We start from the raw sequence: 19,330 nt of genomic DNA on the forward strand, positions 1-19,330 counted from the left end.
TTTTCTTAAGAGGGCCCCCAAATTATATCCAGAACGCTGAGCTCTGAGCCTCCTGGTGGATGCTCCAATAGGAAAGGTCGTCTGACACGTTTATGGAGCACCCGCTGTGCCGAGCCTCTCCTGCCTCACAAGCTCTTCTGTGAGGGGGACCCCCCACAGTGACCCCCACAGTGACCCCACAGTGACCCCCCAGTGACTCCCCAGTGACTCCCCAGTGACCCCACAGTGACCCCACAGTGACCCCCACAGTGACCTTCCACAGTGACCCCCACAATGACCTCCCCAGTGACCCCCCATGACCCCCCTACTGTGACCCCCCCACCGTGACCCCCCACAGTGACCCCACAGTGACCCCCCATGACCCCCCCACAGTGACCCCCCACAGTGACCCCCCCAGTGACCCCCCCCACAGTGACCCCCCGTGACCCCCCACAGTGACCCCCACAGTGACCCCCACAGTGACCTCCACAGTGACCCCCCACAGTGACCCCACAGTGACCCCACAGTGACCCCACAGTGACCCCACAGTGACCCTCTACAAGAATGCAGTCATGGCCGCGTGCACTTTCTTTCCTTGGGCCCCTCACCCGGCGACGGCCTTAAACAGCGACTTCCCGCTCCTGAGAGCGCCTGGCAGGCTCCCCGCATCCAGAAATAGCCGCGTGGCCGCTTCAGCGGGGCGGAGCGGCGGCGATTAGATAGGCCGTGACAGGCAGACTTAGGCTCAGGGGCCCCGAGGGGGTGGCTCCTGCGATAAAGGCGCCAGGCGCCCGGGGAGGAGGGGGTGCGCTGCTGCAGGCCCCAGGTGCGGGCGGGGCCCCTCGGCCCACACCAGGCACACCCCCGCACCCCGCCCCAGCCGGGTGGGCGTTCCCGCCCGCCTTACTGAGTCAGGTTCACTCAGGGTGAGCCCCACACGGGAGCCCCAGCCGCCATCAGCTGAGTGCGGACGTGTGCCAGGCACGGGAACCCTCTGGAGTCCACATCATCACCCCGTTTTGCAGATTAGGAAACTGAGGCCCAGAGGTTAAGTTCCCAGCAGAGCGGGCTGTGAGGCACTCCCGTCCGCTGTTAGTCACTCGTTAACAGCATCACTTTGACCACATGGGGGCAGCTATATTGTGTGTTGCAGTGATGATCAATCTGCATATTACTCTTTTATTAGATAGGATAGAGGCCTGGTACAGGGGTGGGGGCCAGCTGGTTTGCCCTGAAGGGCGTCCTGGATCAGGTGGGGGTTCCCTTGGGGTGTGGGGTGGCCTGAGCGAGGGGCCTGTGGTGGTTTGCAGGCCGGCCACGCCCCCTGGCAACCCAAGCAGAGGCCCTGGTATCTGGGATTTATTTTCCTTCTACAATTGAAACTTTGTAGCCTGGAGCGGAGCCAAGCCTGGGGCTCCCTCCGAGGCCGGCAGCCATTTGTGTTGGGGTTATAATTGAAACTTTGTTGCCTTAAGCGGGTGGGCCCGGCCAGGGTGTGCGGAAAGCTTTGCTTCCCCTGTTGCCGGCGGCAACCCTGGCCTGCTCTCTCAAGCTCCATTCTGCCGCCATTTGTTTGAATTTGTTTACCTTCTATAATTGAAATTTTGTAGCTTGAGTGGAGGCTTAGGCCTGGCAAGGGCAGGCGGAAAGCTTGGCTTCCTCTGTTACCTAGGAAACCTTGCTCTCTGTGGCTGTAGCCATCTTGGTTTGGGTTAATTTGCATGCTCGCTCTGATTGGATGGTGGGCGTGGCTTGTGGTGTGTCGGAGGTATGGTCAATTTACATATTTGTCTATTATTAGATAGGATATAATAAAAGGCTAACATGCAAATTGTCCCCACGGGCGGGAGTTTGACCATGGGGAGTTAGACGTGCGCTGACCACCAGGGGGCGGTGTGAAACATGGCAGGCGTTGGTGCCCCAATGGGCCCCGATGAGAGCGGGACCCTGGGGGATGGGGGAGCAGGTGAGTGGGTGGCACCAGGCCAGGGCGGGTGCGAAGGGAGGCCCCGCTGGCAGCTGCTAGGGACCCTATCCATGCACGGATTTTGTGCACTGGGCCTCTAGTTTAAAAAGAAAACCCCCAGTCACTTGTAAAGCTGGCCGGGAAACAGCAGCCCGTCAGGGCTCCCACCCCTGCATTGGGGCGGGGAGGGGGAGAAGCAGCTGCCAGTCAGTTTGGTGGAGGGTGCCCGGGTGTCCCCGAAGCAGGAGGGCGCTCCCTGATGGTCTCAGATTTATTAGCAGGAACGTATGTAAATGACTCCTTCCCAGAATTTGTCCTGACCCAGTCCCCTCAAAGCAGGCATTGGGGGCCTCCGGGGCAGGTTCCAGCTCTGAGGATGCTTGGGGAGCCCCATGGGGGCTTCTGTTCTCGGGGTGGGGTGGGGGTGGGGAGGTGCAGGGGGTGAGAGTGGGGGTGGGGTGAGGGTGGGGTGGGGTGGGGAAGGTGGGGGTGGGGGAGGTGCAGGGGGTGAGAGTGGGTGGGGTGGGGGTGGGGGAAGTCTGGGGGGTGAGAGTGGGGGTGGGGTGGTGAGGGTGGGGTGGGGTGAAGGTGGGGGTGGGAGAGGTGCAGGGGGTGAGAGTGGGGGTGGGGTGTGGGTGGGCTGTGGGTAGGGGAAGTATGGGGGGTGAGAGTTGGGTTGGGGTGGGGTGGGGGGGTGGAGCCAGAGCCGTGCCTCACAGAAGCGAGCTGGCTCTGGTGGTGGTAGAGGAAGGACAGGGGACCCGTAGGAGAAGGGCCTTGGACAGGCGGTGCTGAAGGAGCCGGAGGGTGTGGGTGCGGGGCTGGGAGCCGCGTGGGGAGGAGGGGCCGTGAGGAGGGCTGTGGGCGGAGGCCCTGTCTGGAGGAGGGAGAGGGCCGAGCTCCGGCGCCTGAGGGGGACCCTGGGCCGGGCAGGCAGGGGCTGAGCATCGGGAGGACTGGCAGCAAAGGCTCCTTCGTGGCTGGAACACCCGAGGGTGATGCCACGCCCGCCCGGCGCGAGGACACCCGACACAGGCCACGTCGCCGTGGCCGTCCACCCCGTCCCTGTCTCACACGGATGTGCCCCCCGCAAGCCGCTCCTCCCCTCCACCGCCCGCCGGGGTGACAGGGCCTCCTCCCTGGACCCTGGCTTCTGCCCGACGGCCCCCCACAGACACAGGACGTGTGGGGATCCTATAGAATGGCGCTTCTCTGCCCGAACGGGCCATCCCGCCGGGAAAAATGCAGCCGGAGCCCCGAGGCCGCTGCAGCCGCAGGTCCCTGTGCGGTGGGCACCCCCTCCCCCGCCTCCTCCTGCTCCAGCCACGTGGGCGGCCCTGGTCCGCCTCGGGTCCAGCACCCACGTCCATCGTCTGGAATGCTCTCCCGGGCACCTGGGGCCGGAGCACCCTTGCTGGGGGCGTCATGCCCATTGTAGGGTGCTGAGCAGGCCCTGGCCTCCACCCCCTCGGCGCCCACAGCCACGCCTCTCCCACCACGACAGAGAGATGCCCGCAGATGTGCCCGCTGTCCCGGGGGGACGGCCTTCTCCGGTCTCTGCTCCTGTGTCCCCCTCGCCAAGGCCCCCCGCGGACTTCCGGCTCCCTGCGGGCTCTGTCGGCCCGGCTCAGGGTGCGGCCAAGCGCCCGTCACACCGGAGACACGCTTTCCGCCTCGCGTTTCCCCACGACCCTCCGGAGGGCTGCCGGTCCGTCCCTGCGAGGCCAGCGCTGGAGCCGGCGCCGCTCCCCGGTCAGAACGCGGTGCCGGCGCCGGAGGGACGGCGGGTGCGGGCAGCAGCAGTGGCGGGAGAGGAGGCGGCGTCGAAGGAGCGAGGCCTTTTCCTGCCAGCGCGTCTGTGCACAGGCATGTGGCTGGGAGAGCTTGTGCCGCTGGGGTGTCCCCAGCACTGGGACATCGGGGTGCACACCACCCTCGCACCCCTGCCCTGAGATGGGCTAACAGGCAGGTGAGGAGCGGGTCTGGGCCGGCGGGGCTCGGCCTTGTCCGGGGCCCAGGCGGTGCCGCCGCTGCTGGCCGGGCCGCGCTGGGAGGCGCTGGCCACTGCCCGGAGGACACTTGCTGAAGGAGGTGCGATCCCTCCTTCACGGCCGGGGGCCCAGCACCCTCCCTGCTCAGCATCTAGTGGCCCCGCGTGGGCGGCAGACGCTGACCGGTGAGTGCGGGGAGGGGTCGGGGAGGCGGGGAGGAAAGGCCCTCCTCAGTGCTGGGCCCTGGGCGCGGGGATCCGATGGGGAGGCTGGAGCTCCGGGCCGAGGATCTGGGCCTCCTGCGCCCTCAGCTCGGGGCTCGGGAAGCTGGGTGGCTGGGGCAGCCCAGAGCCAGAAGCCACCGGGAACTTGGCCGCTGAGCTGAGCTGAGCCTCGCCGAGCCTCAGAGCCACCGGAAACCAGCCCGCACCACGGGCTGCACAAGATCCCGGCCCGGCCTCCGAGGTGCGATCCGTCTTGTCCTTCCCTGGGGGCCGACACCTGCCCTCTTTCTGGGTCCTGGCTGCGGCCTCTCGGGCTGTGTGGGAGCAGGTGCCCCATAAAGTCTCTGCTCTTCTTTCCTTTAAAGTAAGAGCGCTCAGGCGGGAGGAGTAGCGAGAGAGGAAGTGCACGGGGCGGTCGGAGCCGATGGGCAGCCTTTCTGTGTGGCCGGGGCTTAGCCACTGCACCTTTCTGGGCCTCACCTTCGTGCCTGTGAAATGGGGCGGCACTTGGCACAGCCAGACGCCGTGAAAGGCCTCCTGGAGGGGCGGGAGGCCGTGGGCCCCAAGGGGGCCTCGTGGGCCAACACCCGCTGCTGGTCACGGGGCAGCTTCGAGGGGCCCCGGCCGCCGTGCCTCAGCTCTGGCCCCAGAGCAGTGCCCTGTCCCAGGTGAGGCAGGGCCTGTTCCCACGGCTCAGACACCGTCGGCCCAGCCAGTCCAACCAGCCCAGGGGGCACCTGGGGGCCAGCGGGGAGGAAGGGAAGACAGACCGAAACCAGCATTCATGGGGCGTGGACTGTGGTTGGCCTTTCCCAGTTCTGGGCACAAGGCCTGCGTCCAACTTGTTGAAAAGAGAGGCTGGCAAATAATTGGGAGTGTCCCTGAGAGCCAGACACGCCCCCCCCCCCCCCCCACCCGGCTCTCAGAGGGCCTGCCCCGGCCAGGGCTGTGCGGCCCACGGCCTCCGTGTCATCCTTAGCAGGGGTAGGGAGTTCCTTCACCTCTCGGCCTCGGTTTCCCCGCCTTTAAGACGGAGATGAGTCCCTACCTTGTAGGGTAATGATGGCACTTAGGGAGGACACGGGAGGTTAGCTGCTGTCATCATCGTCATCATCATCATCATCATCATCATCGTCGTTTGAAGCGAAGAGCTCATGAGTGCTGCGGGCAGTGCGCTTTGCACCGCGTGCCTTTATCTTGTTCCGTCGTCTCGTTAGCCCCATGATGTTACCTGCTTACTCCCACGATCCCATTTCTCAGGTGAGATGTTACCTGCTTACTCCCACGATCCCATTTCTCAGGTGAGAAATCTGGGGCTCTGACACGTGGCTGGGGCTCACCTGGACCGCCCCCCTCCCCTGCATGTGCCCTTTGATATGGGAGGTGCGAGCTTTGCCCCCAATTCACAGATGAGGAGAGGGAGGCTCCCAGTGTCAGGAAGGTGCCTGTGGTGAGGAGGGGGAGGGGGGATTCTGCCAGCCTGTGGGCCCGGCAGCGACCTCTGAGGAAGGAGCAGGGCTGCTGGGCTTCAAACATCCTCATGCACCTGCTGATTCCCGGCTCCGCCTCCCCTCTGCTGGCGGGAGAGCAGGCCTCTTTGTGTAACTTGCTTTTCCAGACATGTGGTTTGGCTCTGGGAGTTGCTGGCCCTGCGGGGTGAGGTGGCCTGGCCCTACGAGGTGGGGTGGCCTGGCCCTACGAGGTGGGGTGGCCTGGCCCTGCGGGGTGAGGTGGCCTGGCCCTTGTGGGGTGGCCTGGCCCTGCGGGGTGAGGTGGCCTGGCCCTGCGGGGTGAGGTGGCCTGGCCCTGCGGGGTGGCCTGGCCCTACGAGGTGGGGTGGCCTGGCCCTGCGGGGTGAGGTGGCCTGGCCCTACGAGGTGGGGTGGCCTGGCCCTGCGGGGTGAGGTGGCCTGGCCCTACGAGGTGGGGTGGCCTGGCCCTGCGGGGTGGCCTGGCCCTACGGGGTGGCCTGGCCCTACGAGGTGGGGTGGCCTGGCCCTGCGGGGTGAGGTGGCCTGGCCCTGCGGGGTGGCCTGGCCCTACGAGATGGGGTGGCCTGGCCCTGCGGGGTGGGGTGGCCTGGCCCTGCGGGGTGGCCTGGCCCTGCGGGGTGGGGTGGCCTGGCTCTGTGGGGTGGCCTGGCTCTGCAGGGTGGCCTGGCCCTGCGGGGTGGGGTGGCCTGGCTCTGCGGGGTGGCCTGGCCCTGTGGGGTGAGGTGGCCTGGCCCTACGAGATGGGGTGGCCTGGCCCTGCGGGGTGGGGTGGCCTGGCCCTACGAGGTGGGGTGGCCTGGCCCTGCGGGGTGGCCTGGCCCTGCGGGGTGGGGTGGCCCTGCGGGGTGGCCTAGCCCTGCGGGGTGGGGTGGCCTGGCCCTGCGGGGTGAGGTGGCCTGGCCCTGCGGGGTGGCCTGGCCCTGCGGGGTGGGGTGGCCTGGCCCTGCGGGGTGGGGTGGCCCTACGGGGTGGCCTAGCCCTGCAGGGTGGGGTGGCCTGGCCCTGCGGGGTGAGGTGGCCTGGCCCTGCGGGGTGGGGTGGCCCTACGGGGTGGCCTAGCCCTGCAGGGTGGGGTGGCCTGGCCCTGCGGGGTGAGGTGGCCTGGCCCTGCGGGGTGGGGTGGCCCTACGGGGTGGCCTAGCCCTGCAGGGTGGGGTGGCCTGGCCCTGCGGGGTGAGGTGGCCTGGCCCTGCGGGGTGGCCTGGCCCTGCGGGGTGGGGTGGCCTGGCCCTGCGGGGTGGCCTGGCCCTGCGGGGTGGGGTGGCCTGGCTCTGCGGGGTGGGGTGGCCTGGCCCTGCGGGGTGGCCTGGCCCTGCGGGGTGGGGTGGCCTGGCTCTGTGGGGTGGCCTGGCTCTGCAGGGTGGCCTGGCCCTGCGGGGTGGGGTGGCCTGGCTCTGCGGGGTGGCCTGGCCCTGTGGGGTGAGGTGGCCTGGCCCTGCGGGGTGGCCTGGCCCTACGGGGTGGGGTGGCCTGGCTCTGTGGGGTGGCCTGGCCCTGTGGGGTGGCCTGGCTCTGCGGGGTTGGTCCTCCCTCCATCCTTTCTCCTCACCTTCCCTCCCAGGACGTTGCTGCCTGTCCTCCCTCTCGGGTCAGCCCCAGGGCCCCGCTGACGCTTGATGGGACCTCACGGTGACCAGGGCTGAAGGTCCCTTCTGGCCACGTGCACACGCACGGGGGCTCGGTCTCTCCCAGCCCCACAGAACCTGCGGCTTCCCCATCTTGGGCTCTTCATCGTTAGCTGTTTGTGACTGGGTTGGGTCTCAGGGGCCAGGTTCGGGTCTTCAGAACCAGTGTCAGCCCTTTGGGACTAGATCCAGCTCTTAGGCCGCGGCTGGGCCATCCCGGGCTAGGTCCATTAAAATCAAACGGGCCCGGCCATGGGGAAGCCCCGGCCCCCACAAGACTGCCTTAGAGGAGAGGACCCTAAGTGAGCACACTCGGCCTGGGAGCCCGAGGTGGAAAGGGCTGCTGACTCTCCAGGGGGCGGTGCCTGTGGAAGTCACTGGGCCACACTGAGGCTGGCTCCCGGGGCCTGCTGGAGGGGGGGGGTGTTGCTTAGGGGCCAGCCGGGCCCCTGGGGTAGGCTCCTCCCTTTGGACTAGGCTCCGCCCTTCGGGACTGGCTACAGGGACTGGGCTCTTAGGGGCTGAGCTCTGCCCTGGGGCCTGGGTTTGGCTCTGTGGGCCCAGCTGGGAGCGCCAGGCAGGGGACGGGAACTGGCACCGGGGCAGCGAGCAGAGGTTGTCCAGGTCTGGGGCGTTCTCTCTGCACAGAGGGGCCGGCCGTGTGTTTAGGGAAACTTTCAGCTGAAACCGTGTTCAAGTCTCTGCGTACGTGGCACTTCCCCCCCCCCTCCCCCGGCCCTGCCTCCTAGGCCGTCCTAGGTGGGATGTCGGGCCCTCTGGGATGTGGGATCCCTGCCTTGCTTGTTTGAGGTGGAGGTTTCCTCCTCCTGCCCGGGCGTGCCTGCCCGTTCCCCGGGGTTCCCGCCTGTGCCTGGGCCTCTTCCGACACCACGGCCCGTGGCAGGCGCTGCGCAGGGAGAAAGGTGAGCAGGAAGCAGATTCCGAGAACAAGGTGGGCTGTGCGAGGGGGGGTGAGGACTTCCCACAGCCTCAGCGCGCTGCCCGCAGCTCCACGGCCTCAAGGGCCCGGTGAGCCTGGGCCAGCGGCGGGCGCTGCGTTTGGGGGGCTCACCCTCTCTGTCCGGGTCAGCATCTTTTTTTTTTTTTTTTAACAGCTTTACAGAAATACAATCCACATGCCCTTCCGCTCACATATTAGAACGCACATGTCACTGGCTTTGGTCTGTTCCCAGAGTTGTTGACAGCAAGCACCACAGTCACGGTTTAGACATTTTTAGACGTTTTGTCACCCCAAAGAAACCCGTATCCTCAGGCGTCACGCCCATCACTCCAGCCCCCGGCCCCGAAGCCACGCCTGTCCTTCCCGTGTCTGTGGATTTGACTGCTCGGGACATTTTATATAAATGTCCTTTCATGTCTGGTTTCTTCCAGCATCATGCGTTCAAGGTTCCTCTGTTGCAGGATGCATCCACAGTTCATTTATTTGTTTATGGCTGAAGAACATGCCACTGTGTGGGGGACCCCATTCTGTTTATCCAGTTAGCACCTGATGGACATGGAGGGTGTTTCCACTCCATGGCGGTGTGAATCCTGCTGCCGCGAACATTCATGCACATTTTCACGTCAACATGTTTCATTTCTCCCGGGTACACATGAGCAGAATCGCTGGGTCCGGCGGTAACTTGTCATCGCGCGCCTGGAGGACCGGCCAGACCGTTCCCCACACCTCCAGGCCAGCATCCTGCCGTGCGACTCCACGGTGGCCGGGGGCGCGACGGGCTGCAAGTGGTCTCTGACCTCCCAGACGGGGTGCGATCCTGGATGGATCCCTTTAACCTTCTGGAGGGGAATGTCCAGGACACTTAGCGGGTTCCCCAAAGCCTCCCTGAGCCTCCAGACCCGCCCTGTTCCACGCTCAGTCCTGCTGACCTGCTCTCGTTGGCCCCACTCAGGATGAGAGGGACAGCCTGGCCCCAGCCCAGTGGCTCAGTCGGTTGGAGCCTCGTCCCGTACACCAAACGCATTTCGGGTTCGATCCCCAGTTGGGGCACATACGGGGAAGCAACCAGTTGATGTTTCTCTCTCACATCGATGTTTTTCTCTCTCTCTCTCAGCAGTAGAGGATTAAAAAAGAATACAGCCTGGTACATGGTGAAGTGTTATATGACACCTGCTTTCTTTTCTCTCTCCTTCCCTGGTGCTCGTCCTTCCGGAACCAGCAAGGAGCACTTCAACAACGTCCCTGACCTGGAGCTCAACCCGATCCGATCCAAAATCGTCCGTGCCTTCTTCGATAACCGGTGGGCCTTTTCCCGTGGCAGGGGACTGTCCTCAGGGGAGCATTTCGCCCTTGTAACTAACGTCTCGCAGCGCTCCTGTGCTCAGAACAGCCCTGGAGCTGGTGCAGGGAGGAAGAGGGAGCTGTTTGGGGTAGGAGCTGTGAGCACAGGTTTGGGTCACACGGTTCTGGGGTCGTAGCTGGGTGACTTGGGTGGCTCACTCAGTCCTTCTAGGCCTCTGTATTAGTCAGCTATGGCTGCGTAACAAATTACCCCAACACTTAGCAATTTGAAACAATGAGTATTGATTCTCTCACCGTTTGTGTGGATCAGGCATCTGGGTGCAAACAAGCTGAGTCCTCGGGCTCAGGGTCAGCTGGGGCTACAGTCATCTGAAGGCTCGACTGGGGGAGGCTGTGCTCCCGAGCTCCCTGTTGGCAGGCGGCATCTCAGGACCTCTCCATAGGGCTACGTGCACGTGGCAGCTGCTGGCTCCCCCAGCTGAGCTGTCCCAATGACAAGGAGGGGGACTGACGGGGCACCCCAGATAGAAGCCACCAGTTTTGGTAACCCAATCTCTCAAGGGACAGGTCACCCCACACTTGGAAAAGGGACTGAGCAGGGGCGTGGGATCATTGGGGGCCACCTGGGAGGCTGCCTCAGTTTTTTCATCTATTGAATGGAGGTAATAACAGCCGCTGCCTTGCAGGGTCTCTGTGAGGGTGCAGAGATGAGCTAAAGCGCTAAGGGCTATCCTGCTTGTTGCTCTGGACTACAGACGGCAAAACTGAGGTTCAGGGAGACGGTGCCCTGGGCTGCCCGAGTCCCAGAGCTGAGGCTCCGGCCAGAGCGCCTCCACCCAGTGCCGTGTTGTTGGAGCTGAAGGACTCACATGACCGGATGGCGGCTCCTGGGGTGTGAGGCTCCGTTGGGCGGCGAGGGTGGGTACGCCCTCCCAGGCCCGACCCCCTGTGTCTGCAGGGCTGGCTGACACAGGAAGAACCGGCAGAAAGAGGAAGGAAGGGATCGGGCCATAAGGACTTCCCTGGCCCGTTTCTAGTAGCGTGAGCCTGACCGGCTCAGCTCTGGTTGCACTGGGGCTGCGAGGCCCGAGCAGGGTGCTGAGCCTCTCGGAGCCTCGCCTGCTCGTGGTGGGGCGTAGGGAGTCCTCAGGCTGCCCCCGAAGACGTGGAGGCCTTCCTCTGGGCTCGTGGGCAGGGCCTGAGGAGAGAGCCACCAGGAGTTCAGCAGGCGAAGCGGAGAAAAGATGCTGCCGGAGAACTGCGCGTGCAGAGGCCCAGCGGCAGGCACGGGCAGTTCGCAGGAGTGCAGAGGGCGCCTGGCTGGCGTGCAGAGGCTGAGCGGGGTGAGCGGGGTGGGAGGGCAGCGCAGCCTTGTGCAGCCCCTATGCCAGCGAGAGGCGTCCTCACTGCAGCTTGGAGCAGCGAGTGGGGGGCACTGATGGGTTTGAAGGTGGGGTGTGGAGCATGAACCAGGTCTGACAAGGAGGCGAGGGAGCACCTCAGGGGGCGCTGGCGTTGGGACTTGCTTTTCCAGAAACACCAGCCGTGCTTCCCAAGACCCTCAGGGACCAGGGCAGTGAACCGAGGGCAAGGTCTGTCCGGACTGCCGGGGGCTCCTCACAGAATCAGCAGAAAGTGCAGGGAAGCAGAAATACCGCTCCAAATCTGCTCCTTTGCAAAAAGAACGAAAGCTGCCCTGTTCCCGTGCTGGGTTGCAGGTTTGGGTGGGGACCCCTGTTCCTCCGTCCACCGGCCCTGGCTCTGGGCGCCCCGTTTAGGAAATGGGGGTGGAGAGCAGGTGTGGCTGGCTCCAGGAGCTGAGTCTGCGTTTCCTTGGCCTCTGCACGCTCATTGCCTTTGGAGACCATGATGTTGTCTCACGTGGGCCTCGCAGGGACGCTAGGAGGGAAGGGACCCGCTCCCCTGGCGAGCGCGAGGGGTGCTCATGGGAGGTAGGTCCCGGTTAATCCTGCGAAGGGCGCCAGGGGGTCTCTCTCTCCGAACAAAAACCAGATGGCGAGGCAGCCTGGTTCCTGACCTCCCCTGAGAAGGACCTAGGCCTGCCTTTCCCGGGGCTGCAGCCGGAGCCGCTCGGGAAGGACGCCTGAGCCAGCCACAGGGAGCCGCGCCGAGGAGCCGGTGCCTGGCTGTTCTCTGCCCTGGGCTGGGCCTGTGCCCCGGCAGCGGGAGCTCCGAGGTCCCGGGACCGTCGGGAGGGCAGTGGGACGCTATCAGATAGAAGATTTTAGGGGAGGCCGGGCTCCCTGCACCTCAGATTTGCATTTCCGCAGCCCGCCTTCCCTGCTCCAGGCTTGGGATCCGTCTCTTTCTGGGAAGTCTCCCGGGGTGGAGAGCTGGCACGAGGGAGATAGGCAGACTGTGGAGGGTGGTCCCACCTCAGGGTCAGTCAGTGGCTGAACGAGAGTAGATGGGTCCCGAAGAGAGAACCACATATTTTCTTTTAAACCCAGGACAGTCACGACCCGAGGGGACCCCAGTAAATCTGAAGCCCTGCCCTCGACGGCTCGTTGTCCCGGGCCAGCTGGAAAGTGCCCCCGGCCAGGACGCACAGGACGTCCTGATGGCACCTCCTGCGGGAGCTGCCCGGCCGGTCCGGTGAGGGCTTGCCGTGGCGGAGGCCCTCCCAGAGCTGTTGTCGCCGGGCCGCCTGGGTGGCCGTGACCACGCCTGCTGTGCGCTCCGAGCCCCACCCAGCACACGCCCTTCCTTCCCCTCAGGAAGGCACACGGACCGGGACAGCGCACACTGCCCGGATTTACTAACACCCGGCGCCGTGTGACCTCTGCCCTGGTAGTGACAGGTTCCTAGAGCCGCCTGGGCTGCCGGGACGCTGCCAGAGAACAGACGTGTCAGGCCCGGGGCCCGGGGCCCGGGGTCTCTGTCCCAGAGGCGCCCAGCCCTGGTCGCCGGAACGCAGCCACAGCCACAGGTGGGGAGTGGCCGTGGCTGGGAGCCAATACCGCTTCACTGGCCGACACTGACGGTGGGATTTCATGTGATTTTCACTTGTGAAGTGCCATCCTTTTGGGTTTCCCCCAACATTCTTCCAACCATTTCGAAACATGAAGACCCTCCGGGTCCCTGAGCTGCGCAAACACAGGCGGCCCCTGGTGCACAGGCACGTGTCCGATGGGCCCGGTGAGCTGCTGCTCTGCTCGGAGCCTCAGTTTCCCCAGGTGCGGGTCCCAGCTCTGTGCCCGCAGCACAGCCAGGAGGCCCTGCGGCCCAGGCCCCGGGTGTGAGCTCTCAGAGACCTCATGGGGGGAGGGCTGCGTGGCACCTCCCAGGCCCCGGGCCCAGAGCAGGCTGTGGGGAAACGGAACCCAAGCTCGGAGGCCATGGAGGGCGGAGTATGTGTCCCAAAGGGCCAAGTTCTCCGCGCTGCGGGGTTTTTAACTCATTTCCAACACGCCTCACTGTTCCCGCAGGAACCTGCGCAAGGGGCCCAGCGGCCTGGCCGACGAGATCAACTTTGAGGACTTCCTAACCATCATGGCCTACTTCCAGCCCATCGACGTCACCATGGACGAGGAGCAGGTGCAGCTGTGCCGGAAGGAGAAGCTGCGATGTGCGCACCCTCCGTGGGCGGGGGCGGGGGTGACGGGCATGGGGAGGTGGGTCCCAGCGACCCCACCACAAAGGGTGGCTCTCCCGCCTCCGAAATGGCCCTGGGGCGGCTCCCCGTGAGCACCCTCAGCAGGGGAGGTCCCGGGCCTAGAAGGGGTTGTAGGTGACGAGCAAGAGCAAGGCCCTGGGTTCAGACGGACCTGGTTCCCGCAGGCCCTCCCACTGGGCGGCCCTGTGACCTTGGCCTGCACGTGCGGATCTGTGCACCCAGGCTGGCTCGGAGGCTGATGGGATGACCGGGCCGTGGAATCCATGGACCTGGGTCCAAAGCCCTGGCTCCCCCTCCCTAACGGTGGCCGAGGCCAAGCACCTTAACTTCCATGAGCTTCCACAGCCCATCTGAGCCTCATGGGGGGGAGTGTGAGGATGAGGGGAGAGGGTGTTTGACCAGGGCCTCTGGCCAGCGCTGGACAGATGCCAGCAAAGGGGGCTCCTGAGCTTGGGGCTCCCTGGGGCCGAGCCCCGAGGGCGGGAGGTGCCTCTGTTGTGGGCGCCAGTGTTGGCAGCAAAGGAACACGTGGATGTCACCAGGAGGAGGCGCTAACGCCCCTCATGCCCACAGTGGGGAGCTCCCATCAGCCAGGGCCCCAGGGCCCGGGCCCTGCTAGGGACAAAACCGTGAAATAACACTGCTTTGTCTCCATGCCAACGATGCTGCCACATCATCCACGCTCAGAGTGCCAGGCATCCTGGGCCCTAACCCGCCCGCTGTCACTCACTGAGCCCTGGCAGCGCCATGAGGGAGATGTTCGCTATTCCCATGTTATAGGTGGGGAAACTGAGGCTCAGAGAGGTTGGGTCACCTGCCCAAGGTCACCCACTAGGCAGCGGCCAGTCTGCCCCCTGGCCTTTGCCCTTGACCCCTATGGCTCTGGCATTTAGGTGTCACTGTTAGGGTCTTTTGCTCAGTGTGAGGTAGGTTAGGAGCTGGGAAGGTTAGGGGGCAGGGCCCGGGCGCCCTCCACCTCCCTGACTGAGCCTTCCCCCTGCCGCCCCAGTTCTGTTCCACATGTATGACTCGGACAGCGACGGCCGCATCACCCTGGAGGAATATCGAAATGTAAAGTATGCTCCTCGCCCGCCCGGCCAGGGCTCCTGGCACCCCCCGCCCTGCGGGGACGGAGGCCCTGGCTCACGTCTCTGCCCGCCTCTGCCCGCCGGCAGGTGGTGGAGGAGCTGCTCTCGGGGAACCCGCACATCGAGAAGGACTCGGCCCGCTCCATCGCCGACGGGGCCATGATGGAGGCGGCCAGCGTCTGCGTGGGGCAGATGGTGAGTGACCGGCCAGGGCGGCCGGCCGGGGGCCTGGAGACCAGCTGTGCGGCCTCTGAGCCACCGGCAGCGGCAGCGCCTGGCACCGCGGCAGGGCCGGGCAGTGGGGAGCGCAGGCTCGCTCTCCTGTGTCTGTCCTGCGGGCTCGGAGGGGATTTGAGGCCCTGAGGTAGGGCCACCTGGTCTGGGGCCCTGAGGAGCTGGGGGGGGGGGTACCTGAAATGTGGGCGAGGGCTCCGCCTTCAGAGCTGCGGCTGCGGAGGGCGGGAGCCCCCAGGCCTCCACTGCTCAGGCCGGGCGGGCCGAGCTGGGGTCGGGGAGGACCCACGGGCATGAGCACCGAGCAGGACACGTGAGCGTGGCTGGGCCACCTGGTGTAGACAGGCCGGCCCCTGCTCAGGGCTGCAGGTCAGCTGTGATGAGCTGGCGGGTTGGAGCCGGCTTCCCACCCCGCGCTCGGCACGTGGCCCGGCGGCGGCCTGCTGGGCCCCCACCCACCGGGGCCAGCCGCACCTTCCCAGTGTGACAACCAAAATGCTGCCAAATGTCCCTGGGGAGGGGGGCCGCGGGGAGGGGGGCCGCGGGGAGGGGAGCCGAGGGGGGGACTAGGGGGAGGGGGGCCGAGGGGGGGGCTAGGGGGAGGGGGGCCGCGGGGAGGGAGGAATCGTCCCCAGCGAAGAGCCATTGGATTTGCGGGTCACGGGGATAAATGCCCAGTGACGTAGTCGCCTCGCGTGCCTGTAGGAGCGGCCGCTGCCCGCGTTCACGCTGCTGTGGGGGTGGAAGCCCCTCTCCGAGGGCGACCACAGCCTGTGCGGGGCCCTTCACATACGCGTCGCGTTGGTTCTTAGCCTCGTTTTTACTGGCGGGGACCGAGGCTCAGGGACACGAGCTCCCGGAATTTGGGGCCGTGATCTCGGCTGTGCTGAGTACGCTCCCTCGTGGGGGGTGGGGCCGTCTCGATGGACTGTTCCCTGGGTGTCGGGGTCCCACTGGGTCCCCTCCCTGCTCCTGTGTTTCGGTCAGCTCCGCTGTACACGCCTTTGTGGCTGAGGGTCACAGCCTGTGTGTGTGTGTGTGTGTGTGTGTGTGTGTGTGTGTGTGTGTGGCGGGGTGGTGGGGGGGGGGCTGTTTCCTGCTGGACCTGCTGTTTGTGCCCCGAGCCTGAGCCCAGGGGCCACCGCAGGCCAGGCCTGCCCCCGGGTGGGGCTGGGGGTTGGTTGGTCTGTATGTTATCTGCCCGCTGCTTGGGCGCCGGCAGGCTCTGGCTTCCGAGGAACCACCCCACGCAGCAGCTTAACTGCCACGGAAAGACTGGGGACCCCGCGGGGAGCGCAGGGATGCCCACCGGTTGTGGGGCCCAGTCCCATGTGACGGAACCACACGCGCCCCTTTCAGCCGCCCCCGGCCCCACTCCGGCTGGTGCGCCGTCTCCACGCCCTTAGGAAGCGCGGCTCGCAGCTGCCGACGGCACAAACCCCGCACAGCCCCCGAGCGGGCCGTGCCCGAGCGCCATCTCCTTAGGCACCCTCCGTGGGCCCTTCACACTCTCCGTGGCGGCGTGGCCAGAGGAGCGGACGAGCTGTGTGCGTGTCAGGGCCGCCGGCCTCTGAGGTCACTGAATGTGTCTGCCCGCGCGGCCCCCACACTCAGGACCCATCACCCCTTTGTGGACGTCAAGGCCTGTCACTGACGGCAGCGGCTTCTTTCTGGAGTGTTCTCTCTGGGGAGGCTTCCTGGGGCTCCAGAGGGGCGTTGCTTGGCTGGGGTCTCAGCCTGGGGTGTTTCCCCGAGCCCCCCTCTCCTCCCTTCCAAGGGTGCCCTGCGGCCTGGCTCGGGCCAGGGCCTTGTCTGTACTTGGCTCTCCTCGCTGCCCCGGGGACAGGGCTTGCCCGCAGGGACAGGACAGCCACTTCTGCCTGGGCCCGTGACGGGCATCTGAGGGCTGGCTGCATTTATAACATTAAAGCAAGTGTGTGTACCAAGTGAAAGGAAGAAACCAGAGGGAGAGCCCTGTCCGCGGGACAAGCGGCCTGGCCCCGGCCCTGGCCGCCCCTGTAAGGGCTGCAGGCAGGCCCGCCGTGGGAGGCTGCAGGCAGTGGTAACGGGACATCGACGTGGTAAGCGCTCGGGACAGCGCCTGGCACGTCGCAGACTTCCTTCAAGACACACGGGACAGCCGAAACCGGTTTGGCTCAGTGGATAGAGCGTCGGCCTGCGGACTGAAAGGTCCCGGGTTCGATTCCGGTCAAGGGCATGTGCCTTGGTTGCGGGCACATCCCCAGTAGGAGGTGAGCAGGAGGCAGCTGATCGATGTTTCTCTCTCATCGATGTTTCTAGCTCTCTATCCCTCTCCCTTCCTCTCTGTAAAAAATAAATAAAATATATTTTAAAAAACAAACAAACAAAAGACACATGGACAGCTTCCAGGGAGGTCCCGAGAGAGAAGCGTCTCCTTGGCCTCCTCCCTCCCCGTCCCGCTCCCTGAGGGAACAAGGCACAGGCAGGCCGTGCCCCTGCTGCTGTCTGGGTCCCTCTGCCGAGGCGAACTGCCCTGGCTTTTCCTCTGTGCCGACCCCCCACGTGGCCGCGTGGGGGTCTGCTTAGCTGGGGGGAGGGCCTGCAGACATCCTGCTCCTGGCTGTGCTGCTTTGTTCCACTGTGTACGTGTCCCTATCGCGTGTACAGGTCGCCCTTTTCTAATGGCTGCACAGTGGCCAGTCCCATGGACAAGTGACGTTTACGTGGCTGGGCATCTGCGATGCAGGCCGGGCTTTCCCATCGCTAAGGGGCCGGGGGAGGTGATGCAGGCCGGGCTTTCCCATCGCTAAGGGGCCGGGGGGAGGTGTCCGGGGGCCTGGAGCCAGAGCTGAGAGCGGCAGCAGAAGGGCCAGGAGCCCAGCTGCCGTCCACGAGGCCCTGTGCCCACAGCGGGCTCACAGCGGGAGGCCAGCACCGCCAGTGCCGGGGCAGGTGAGGCCACCGCCAGACGCTTTCATGGTGACTCACTGGGCACACAGGCCAGCCCTTCGACCCCCTGCTCCTTTCCCCAGTGGCCTGAGCTCGGATCAGCCCAGAACCGGTTCTTATCAATGCTGGGGCGCTGAGGCAGGACCAGGAAGTGTGTGCCCATTGGCGTCCTGCTGGGACCTGGCAGAGGGGGCCGGGTGGGGAAGGAGAGCCCGTGCCTCTCACCCACCCCACCTCCTTTTCCACCCTCGTCCACAGGGTCCCCAACCGCCTACCCTCCCCCTCCAGCCAGTGAAGGGGCCGTCGAATTCAGGGTGACTGGCCTTGAGCTGGAGACAAATAATGCAGAATGACCCTCTTGTGACTTCACCTAAACAGGCCCAACCATGTATGCGCGCGTGCAGTTGTGTGTGTGTGCGTGCGTGCATGTGTGTGCGTGCGCGGGGGGCGGGGCAGAGCCTCCTGAGCCTCCGGTGGCAGCCACTCACCCTGCCTGTGCTCTGTCCCCAGGAGCCTGACCAGGTGTACGAGGGCATCACCTTCGACGACTTCCTGAAGGTGCGTGTCCGGGGAGAGAGAGTCGTGGGTGTGGCTGTGGTGGGACTCGAGGGGGAGCCGGCTGGTCAGGAGGAGACTGGCATCTCTGTGGAAAGGGTCAGGCCTGGGCGTGGCCTTTAAAACAATTTAAACTGGTTTTACTTACATTTTATTGAAAAGTAATAGTCAGCGTGGTCAGAACATTTGGAGGGTACAAGGGTGTACAACGCCACTCCGTCTCTCCCAGGCGAGTCCCTCGCCCCTTCTCAGAGGTGGGGCCAGTGCACCCGGGAAGCAGGGCTCCAGGACGTCCGTGCCCAGACGCGGGACCCACCCGAGTGAAGTCCTGCGCCTGCGGGGCGGCTGCGCTCCCTGGGCCTCCCTGGCGGGCGCTTGCGCTCCCCCTGGTGGACACTCAGGCCTTGCTCATCCTTCCTGCTACACAGGACTCCCAGGTTGGGAGCTGGGACCCCTCGCTGCTCTGACAGGAGATACCCCGTTGCAGGGAGATGAGGCCCCCACCCTCTGACTGGCTCTTTGGCCCTGAGCACCCCAACATCGGGGTCCCCAAGGCCTTTCTGGGGGCTGAGGAAGAGAGGAAGTCGGGGGGACTGTGCATGGAGTGGGGCCGGGCCCTGCTCCCGTCTGCAGCCCTGACCTGGCCCGTCACCAGCACACGCCTGGCCCAGACAAAGGCTGCGAGGAGGCCCGTGGTCTCCTTCGCCTTCCCAGACGCACCACCCAGGGCTGGGCTGGGCGAAGGTAGGAAACCTTCCTTTTTTGCCTGAGAAGCCAGCTTCTTCCCCGAAGGCTGGCCACCGCCAGGCCTCCAGCCGGGTGGGCCTCCCCATCCTGAGCTCCACCAGCTTCCTTGGTGACCCCGTTGCCACCTGCCTTTAGCAGAAACCGTCCTGGTGCCCAAGCATCTTTCCCGGGAACGTCCTGTTCACCCAGCGAGGGCCAGAGCTCTCCCGTGGAACCAGGTGTTTCCTCTGGGCCTCCCCCCACACCCAGGACAGCTGCAGGGCGGGCAGCACGTGGGCATCGTGCATGTGACGGGCAAGAACCGCGCCAAGGCCTTCCTGCGGCTTTGGCTTCCCCGTTTCCAGCCCCCGGCCGTCCCTGGAGACGCTGTGGTGACAGCTTGAGAGTTTGACGTTCTTACATAAGCAGGGAGCCCGTGAGAAGTCACCGCCCACCACATCCCTCCTGCTGTTAGCATCCCTCCCGCCCGCGCTCCATTTGGGGCCCTCTTGGGGGTGGGGGGCGCTGTGTGGCTGAGGAGCTGGCGAGCACCCAGCCGGTGTGGGACTCTGTAGTTGGGGGTGGGGGGAGCGGGGAAGAGGGGGGTCAGGCAGAGCC

The 19,330-nt window shown here is 65.5% G+C and overlaps 1 protein-coding gene across 3 annotated transcripts in view; it reads left to right on the forward strand.

The window, feature by feature from the left end:
* Positions 1-19,330, forward strand: part of TESC (tescalcin) — a 68,147-nt gene that overhangs the window by 30,156 nt on the left and 18,661 nt on the right. For all 3 annotated transcript variants that reach the window (XM_079762452.1, XM_079762453.1, XM_079762454.1), the window contains exons 3-7: positions 9,459-9,539; positions 12,991-13,130; positions 14,188-14,249; positions 14,354-14,461; positions 17,942-17,989. In XM_079762452.1, the coding sequence (XP_079618578.1) occupies positions 9,459-9,539; positions 12,991-13,130; positions 14,188-14,249; positions 14,354-14,461; positions 17,942-17,989 (439 nt within the window). The remainder of the gene's footprint in view (positions 1-9,458; positions 9,540-12,990; positions 13,131-14,187; positions 14,250-14,353; positions 14,462-17,941; positions 17,990-19,330) is intronic.

This window comes from Cnephaeus nilssonii (genome assembly GCF_951640355.1).
Source record: "Cnephaeus nilssonii genome assembly, chromosome: 22".
NCBI classification, from domain to species: Eukaryota; Metazoa; Chordata; class Mammalia; order Chiroptera; family Vespertilionidae; genus Cnephaeus; species Cnephaeus nilssonii.